This window comes from Alnus glutinosa, chromosome 3, assembly GCF_958979055.1.
Source record: "Alnus glutinosa chromosome 3, dhAlnGlut1.1, whole genome shotgun sequence".
Taxonomy (NCBI): domain Eukaryota; kingdom Viridiplantae; phylum Streptophyta; class Magnoliopsida; order Fagales; family Betulaceae; genus Alnus; species Alnus glutinosa.
The window spans coordinates 35,656,387-35,664,307 of record NC_084888.1 but is presented as its reverse complement, the minus strand read 5'-3'; the positions used below and the strand labels follow the sequence as shown (position 1 = coordinate 35,664,307).

The window sequence follows — 7,921 nt, the reverse complement described above, 5'->3', positions numbered from 1 at the left end:
GGAAAACAACGAGAATGTGGGGTGTTCTCTGCAGATTAGTTTTAAATTCTGCTGTATATCATTTGTGGATAGCAAGAAATGAAATCAAGCACCATGGTCGTCCAAAAACTGAAGAGCAGGTGCTTTGGTTGATCTATTGGGATATTCGCTCCCGCATCTCTAGAAAGGGCAAATTCACGAAGCTTAGGGAGAATGTTGCTCTTTGTTTAAGCTGGAACATTGCCTTTTCTGTTCTGGTTTAAATATGCTTGTTGTTTTGGTGGTTGTGAGCTTTGTTTTGCTCTGTTTTGTGTTCTCTGTTTTGGTTGGACAACCTTTGTTTGTAAGGTGATGGTTTGTTAGTAATAATATCGCTCACTTCATCAAAAAAAAAAAAAAAGTTTCCCATAAAGTTTATAGAGCAATGTTGCTCAACGTCATAGGCAATTTTATGATGCATATGGTTGCTAGAGAGTATCCAAATAGAAGAAATTACTCATTTACTTTACACATCCAGCAAAAAAAAAAAGCATATTATTAGGCTGGAAGAGTTATTTTGGACGCACGTCTCCCATATGAAAATTGGAGGGGGTTGTCGTCCAAGCTTTTTTTGCAAGCTGAATTCTTTTGCAGAGCAAATCAGTTTCTTTGATGAGCATAATAAGACGGAGATACAGCAATTGAGAACATTTCTTCGTATTACAATGGGAAGTTTCCAGTCAGACGGATGTGGTCAAGGGTACGACGTAAACCATACCTATTGACAGCGGCATTAGCGGCCCTAAATCCTCCTCCATATGCCGGAGAAGTATCACTGGCGATTTGGTGCATGAAAAATTCACCCAGTTTATTTTCCACGTCAGACTTTTGACCTTTTTTCGATGATGATGATGATGAGGACGAAGGTGCTGATGTAGATGGCATGCTTTTAAAGCCAGGCATCACTTCTGAATCAAGCCACATGTATGAAAGCACCTGACAGATACCTTCCTCTACCTCGGGGTTAAGATTACGGTAGCCTGCATAATTCAAATGGGATGTAGAAGAAATTATGTATATCCAAAGATACCATCCATGGAAGAGATTTCATAAGGGAAAAATGCTATACTTCCTAAAATTTCTCTCCAAAATTTGCTTATTAAATGATGTGTCACAACCCTATGAGATGGTGACACATTTTCAAAAATTATAAATTACATGATATTGTGACACATTATTTGAGGAGAAAATTTGGGAGAAAATTTCTGGGAAGTGTAGCATTTCTTGAAGAAGGGCATTCTACCTTTAAGGCGTAACCAGCCATGCATCAACTCATGGGCAAGAATAGCACCTGTGAGTAATCTGTATCCAGCAAAGATATTAAAAACAGTCAGATATGAAAATTTTTGTGAAGAAGTGGATCTTCTTGTGTTGCAAACATGTAAGACCTGCAGATGTTTTAGTGTTGTCGGGTGGTTTTCCATGTGTGGAAGAATTTTTTTAGTGTTTAAGCTTTTTGGATAAACGGTGTCAATTAAAAAAGATGCAGTTTCATTTCAACAAATAAAAGATTTGAACTGCATGTTCATTTCATTTGAATTAAAAGTTGCCGATCAAGTTTTTCTTTAGGAATAGCAATACAAGAATGGCAGTGTAGTGAATTAAGTATCACTACAAACTAACTTTATGAAGGGTGAACTACGAAATCTCTAAACAAGGAAATAAAGTGAACTTGAATGCTATTTTATTTTTCAAATAAAGATTTTATCATTATAATTCAAATCTCCTTTTCGTGCATGATAGTACATCCCTCTCTTCCAAAAAAATCAAAACCCTCTTACAAGAATTTTGTTCTTTTAATTAATTGCAACGCAGTCTTTTTGTCTATATCAAAACATTGGCATTATAGCAACTCTATGCTTTATGTAGTTAATTCTTATATTTAACCATGATTATCCTCAGATCACTTTCTACATAGCATTAAGCATGCCACTTTACTGTTCATTGGGACTCCACACGTTGGATAGACAATAGAAGAGCTCTATGTTCAAAAAACACAACGCAAAGACCAGCATGTTCACCTAAAATCATTAGCTACTTGGTACTACTCACTGTAATGCAACGCCCCAAGTACTTTTAAATTTGGAGACAGTAAAAATTAAAAAAGAAACACACATACAGAAAATGGGAGAATTGCCATTAATTATCACCTTGGAAGACCATAGAGAACAAGAATAGCCGTAACTTCACATTTTCGAGTAAGCTTTTGGGGTTGAGTTCTCATTCCTCCAAGTCGGTGGCCACCAATTCTCGGCCTTTTGAGTATCTGAATAACATTAAATAAAAAAGCACAAGGAAAGCACCTAATAAACAGTTAGTACCCTCGCTAATTTCTTTCAAATTTAAGAAAGCAAAACTAGATAGTACAAATTTCTGATTACATACACTGGTGACAGTTTGTTCTTCAGAAAGACATAAACCCCTTGTCTCAGGCATGTGATGAAAGCCCTGGAAAGAACCAATTCAGAATGAGAGAGCAATTTCATGAAAATATAAATAAATACATAAATATAACAAGAGATCATTTATTACATGCTTCTCCCCGACTATGGCTTCATTAAGGGCTTGTCTTTCAACCAGAAGCATTGGAATTTGCTGATCTAGTTTCATGTTCATTCCTTCGTAATAATCTCTTATGGCATGGTAAAGGGGTTGACAATCACCAGTATCCATGATAGCAGATTCCATGCACTCATAGCATAAACGCCGACCATCTTCCAAACTATAGTATTTCGCATTCCGAGACTTGAAGAGGGAGGAAAAGAAAGAGGAAAAGAACAACTATTAGCATATCAATTTGAACTGATACATATTCCATTTCATCTTAGAAAACATTTTTGGAGGTAACATAATATAAGAAAACATATTCCATTCCTTAAATTATTACCTCTAAACGTTCACAACTACAGCAGCGAGCAGTGATATCATGCTCATGTGATGGACAATATTTTTGAGACCAAAATGGATGGCACCTATACTCGATCAAACCAGCAGCATTTGTTGGAATCTGGATTTTTATATGTAAAAGTAAGAATGTAAATGACTAAAAATTCATGATGGTAAAACAAGATTAAATATATATATAATCTTAACTAGATGGAACATGATGATTGTTCTTCAATCTGGCCCTCAACATAAAAGATATTACTAACACTCTTGCTTCCTCCCCATATAACTAACAGGATTTTAAGATCTGATCATTTGTAATGGATATGCTTTAGACTTTCTTACATTACTCAGTCATTATAAAACATCCATTTTATGCAGTAAAATTTCAAACATCCCAAGAATTCTCTTTTGAAACTAGACTAGTTTGGACATACGTGGTACCAAAGGGTTCCGGTAAAATTTTAGGTAAAATATTTATTTGAAATTTAGCCCTGATCCTTGAGACCTGTGAGACCTATTTGGCATTTCCTGGTCAGGTAGCAACCCACGTGTAGATGATAAGCCCAAAAATTGCACTTCTTTAACTACATAAACATACTAGTAGAACACAGGGTATGGCCTAGAAATAGCCACAAACAAAAACAAGCAATAGAGATCAGATGAGCCATAGTAAGTTCTCTTACAAAATGGTGGCAAACTTCACATTTGGGATGGGTCAGCTCTTTAAAACAAGACTTGTGATAAGGGTCCCTTCCTGACAAAGAAAACTTGGATCAACAGAAAAAACTGTAAGAGCAAGATGAAGGAGAAGTTTCATCATCATTACTTGTATGGCTACTTTACATCTGACTTTAAAAACCTCAAAAATAAGTGATACAGCGGGGAACAAAATCAAATAGGAAAAAGATTATTCAAGTATAGAAAGCCAAGAAGAACTTATTACCTCATGCTCAGTAATTGGGTGACCACAAGCACGACAGCAGAAGCACTCTGGATGGAAAAATGTTCCCATGCATCCCAAATAATTGCCATAGCCTATGTCACGTTTGCAACCATTGCATATCCTGCAAGTATCCACACAAAACACATGGTCAATCAAGTTCAAGATTGTAAAACTCACAACTTCCAGATAACCAATCAAATTTTTTTCCCAAATCATTGTTATTACAATGGTTACGATGGTATTTGACAAGTCCAGTAGCAACTATACTGAAATAAATATGGAATTCAAGCCAGCCATGTACGACATATATTATCCAAATCAAAACTCTCAATAAATAACCAAAATGTTTGGCAAACTGGAATGCCTTATCACCTAATCAAAAAAAGCAAGTTATGTTCTTAGATGAGTCGAAGGGAAACAAGAATAGTAATAATCCAATGAATTTAAACATTTGCAAGAATGTGAAACCGTAAGTAATCTGCTGTGGTCCATTATTGGCATTCATTAAAAATAATAACAAGAAGAAATTAATTAATTCTTCAGAAGCCAACACCACTATATAAATGAAAAAAAAAAAAAAAAAAATCATCAGTATCAACCAGCAGAACACACCAAATTATTAGTAACTCTGATCAATTGATTAGTTATGCTTTACTTTTTATAGACAACGAAGAATTAAAGAGCTTTTCACACCAGAAGACTCATTAATTTCTAATATCAACTGGCATAAAAGATGGCCTGTCTTGGCTAAAAGCAGCCAACCACAAACTCAAAATTACCAGACACACCTAACATTTGACATGCTCACGTTGCACATAATTACAACCATGACTAAAAAATCTTACCTATACTCCCTTGGATAATATGGTACATGGGAATAAGGAGGAAATGAAGGTGAATTTAGGCTATCCTGAAGTGTCGTCGCAAGCTCTTCATCATTGTTTGTCCACCATCTACACCCTGGGAAAAAAAACAAAAAACAAGAGACTCAATGTTAAATCATGACTTTGTGTGTGTTTGAGTGTGAAAGTACGTTTCTAAGAGAGCACATATTTATAGTAGTGTAAGTGTGCAACAAAGGAACAATAGTTGTTTTAAATCTTAATTACTTTAAAAACTTACGATTTCGTCTCTTTGAATCTTCAGACAGGGAAAGTGCGATTGCACGATCTAATTCCTCTTTTTCTTTTTGAGACCTAGAGCGATCATCCTGATGACAGTAAAAGAACTATTTTAAAATATATATATATATATATATATATATATCTTCCTTATTAGCCAAGCAGTAAACTTGAAAGAATTCATCCATTATGTGATGTGAATGAAATATAATTCTGTTTTTCAACTATATAAGAATCATCACCTTTAATAATTAGGAGATGTCAGATACAAATCCATTACATTGGTCATGAAGGCTTATTTCTCAAAGCAGAAATATTTATACATATTTTCATTCTATCTACCAACTTTATTCTAGCTATATGTAATCAAAACTCCCATGAATTTCGGATACTTTGTTGGCACATAATACAATTCTGCACAACAATCTAAACAATACTACATGTTATAATATAAATTAAATGATTAAATTTATCTCTTCCTATAAGCTTAAGTTATTGTGATAAATTGTAATTTAACACGATATCAGAGCAACGGTCATAAGTTCGATCCTTGTCTCCGTCATTGACCTCCTATTTCAATTAAATATTTCACATTTTTTGCCTCACTTATTAATGAGAAGTTTGAACCCACACGTGAGGGGGAGTGTTATAATATAAATTAAAAATCTCTCATTTTAATTAAATATTCCACGTGTTTCATTTATTAAATGAGAGTTTTTAAGCCCACACGTGATGGGGTATGTTAGAAATATAAATTAAATGATTAAATTCATCACTTGCTATAAGCTTAAACTTTTGGGATAAGTGTTGATTAAACATTATAAACCATTAATCCCTGTAATATAAGCACGATCTTCCACCCAAAAATTGTACACCACTACATTAACAAAGATTAAATGTGAAACCACGTTTTTTGTAACCTAACTATGGACATCCCCAAAAGGGAAAAAGAGGAGAAGTGTACTAGTAAGAAACTTTTAAAATTTGTAAAGCATTTTGGAAACTTAAATATGCCAATACTCGCACAAAGTAACATACCAACCTATCCATTAAAAAAGGGTTTATACATGATAATATATCGTTTGAACTTTACATATAAAAGCTTTAATTGAAATGAGAAGTGAATTGTGAAAATAAGATAAAATCGGGACATTTGCTTTGATATTATGTTAAATCACAATGTCCTAAAAACTTAAACGAACGACGAATTTAATCATTTAACTAGCATTCACTAATATTCTAACAATACCAAATATTTATCTCACCGACAAAAAATATAAAAGTACCTAAAACATTTAAACCAATATCTTCGACTAATGATGATAAGTAAAATGGAGAACAATAAGAAAACGACGGCGTATTGTTTACCAAGGATCTAGAAGGTGCACGCATAACCATGCTTTCCTCACCAAGGATCTGCGGGTGTCTGCCACCACCTCCACCCCCTCCTCGACCGGTCCCACTCTTGAAAAGCTTACTCAGCCATTTCATAACCCGAGACTTTCTCTCTGCGTACGAAGAAACAGACTCCCCTGCTTACCACAAACACAAATTAACTTACAAAACACTGAAAATAATCAAAATTCAATTGACGAATTCAACTAATACATTAATATACATGTAAAATATCTTTGAAGAAATTTTTCGAACAAGTTCAAGACGATCCGTTCGCGGTATTAGTTGCAAGTGCATGAAGCTATAATTGGTTGGTTAATCGAGAAGTACCGTAAATACAAGGTTGAGAGAGGTGGTTTACACCAGAGGGAGCCATGAGGATGGAGAGTTATGTATAGAGTTCGCCGGAAAATCAACGGGGCCAAAAGGAAGGGTAAAAGAAAGAAAAAGACAGAAGGAAATAGATAGAGAGAGAGGAAGGAAGTGACAGGTTGGTGATAAAGGACGGAGGGGAACAAGGCAATAGACATCGTTAATAGCGGCTGGATGAGAGAGAGAGAGAGAGAGAGAGAGGGGGGGGGGGGGAATCTCTGAGAGCGAAAGAAAGAGTTTTGGAGGGAAAGATGCTTCGCTTGGAAAGGAATTGAAGGGAAAGTAGAGAGGTCGCTGAAAGTTGGGTTTGGGAAGGAATCTGCTGAGGCGGAGGACAATAAAGTAACGGTGGAGGCCTCAGAGAATCAACTAGAGGATTTCAGAGAGACAGAGAGACAGGGATCGATGCGGTATGTGCACGCATGGATCGGAGCTGGAAGAATTTTCTCTCTCTTTCTTTCTGGTTTGAATTTTTTGGAGGAATTTTGCCGGGTATAAGAGAAGGAGTTTCAAACAAGTGGCCAAAATGTTCCCCTTAAATTACAAGAGTGCCATGGGCGTTCTTTTAATTTGTGGGTTTTTTTTTTTTGGGATAATTGCACCGTTGGTCCCTGTGATATGCCATAATTATTTTTCACTCCCTATGGTTTAAAAAGTGCATGGAAGGTCCTTGTGGTATGTAATAATTACAAATCGATCCCTGGCGTCAAATTTTATTTAAATTTTTAACAGATTCCGTCAAATGCCACGTGTCGTTGACATGGGCATCTTAATAAAATAATATAAATTTATTAATAAATAAATAAATAAACTTATTTTTTATTTTTTTTTTAAAAAAATGGTCAGGGGGTGGTGCGCGGCCACCCCCAATGGCCTAGGGATGGCCTTCCCAGGCCATTGGGGGTGGTCGCGCGCCACCCCCGGCGGCCACCCCTTGCTCATTTTTTCTTTTTTTTTAAAAATAAGTTTATTTATTTATTTGTTAATAAATTTATATTATTTTATTAAGATGTCCATGTCAGCGCCACGTGTCGCCAATAAGATGGCGACACGTGGCGCTGACGTGGCATTTTACGGAATCTTTTAAAAATTTAAATATAATTTGACGTCAGGGATCGATTTGTAATTATTACATACCACAAGGACCTTCCATGCACTTTTTAAACCATAGAGAGTGAAAAAT

The 7,921-nt window shown here is 35.4% G+C and overlaps 1 protein-coding gene across 2 annotated transcripts; it reads right to left on the bottom strand.

Annotated features, from left to right (window-relative positions):
- Positions 1–488: 488 nt before the first annotated feature.
- Positions 489–6,892, bottom strand: LOC133863630 (protein DA1-related 2). Of its 2 annotated transcripts, none has more exons than XM_062299665.1 (12): positions 6,697–6,892; positions 6,340–6,503; positions 4,973–5,060; positions 4,696–4,810; positions 3,851–3,971; positions 3,591–3,674; positions 2,906–3,025; positions 2,551–2,763; positions 2,404–2,466; positions 2,169–2,284; positions 1,262–1,320; positions 489–998 (listed from the first exon to the last, which is right to left on the bottom strand). In XM_062299665.1, exons 1-12 carry the CDS (start codon positions 6,740–6,742, stop codon positions 679–681), a joined length of 1,509 nt encoding a protein of 502 aa, XP_062155649.1. In that variant the 5' UTR covers positions 6,743–6,892; the 3' UTR covers positions 489–678. The 2 variants fall into 2 exon arrangements, with proteins under 2 accessions (XP_062155649.1, XP_062155650.1); XM_062299666.1 differs by having other exon boundaries at positions 6,590–6,717.
- Positions 6,893–7,921: the final 1,029 nt, after the last annotated feature.

What these genes read in the sequence shown, in the direction of transcription:
- LOC133863630 (XM_062299665.1), bottom strand. Translation starts at nt 6,742, where the DNA reads ATGGCTCCCTCTGGTGTAAACCACCTCTCTCAACCTTGTATTTACG. An exon ending in TATTATCCAAGGGAGTATAG is followed by an intron (nt 3,972 to 4,695) that starts GTAAGATTTTTT and finishes GGATACTTGCAG; the next exon opens with GATATGCAATGGTTGCAAAC. An exon ending in GTGAAGTTTGCCACCATTTT is followed by an intron (nt 3,026 to 3,590) that starts GTAAGAGAACTT and finishes ATAAAAATCCAG; the next exon opens with ATTCCAACAAATGCTGCTGG.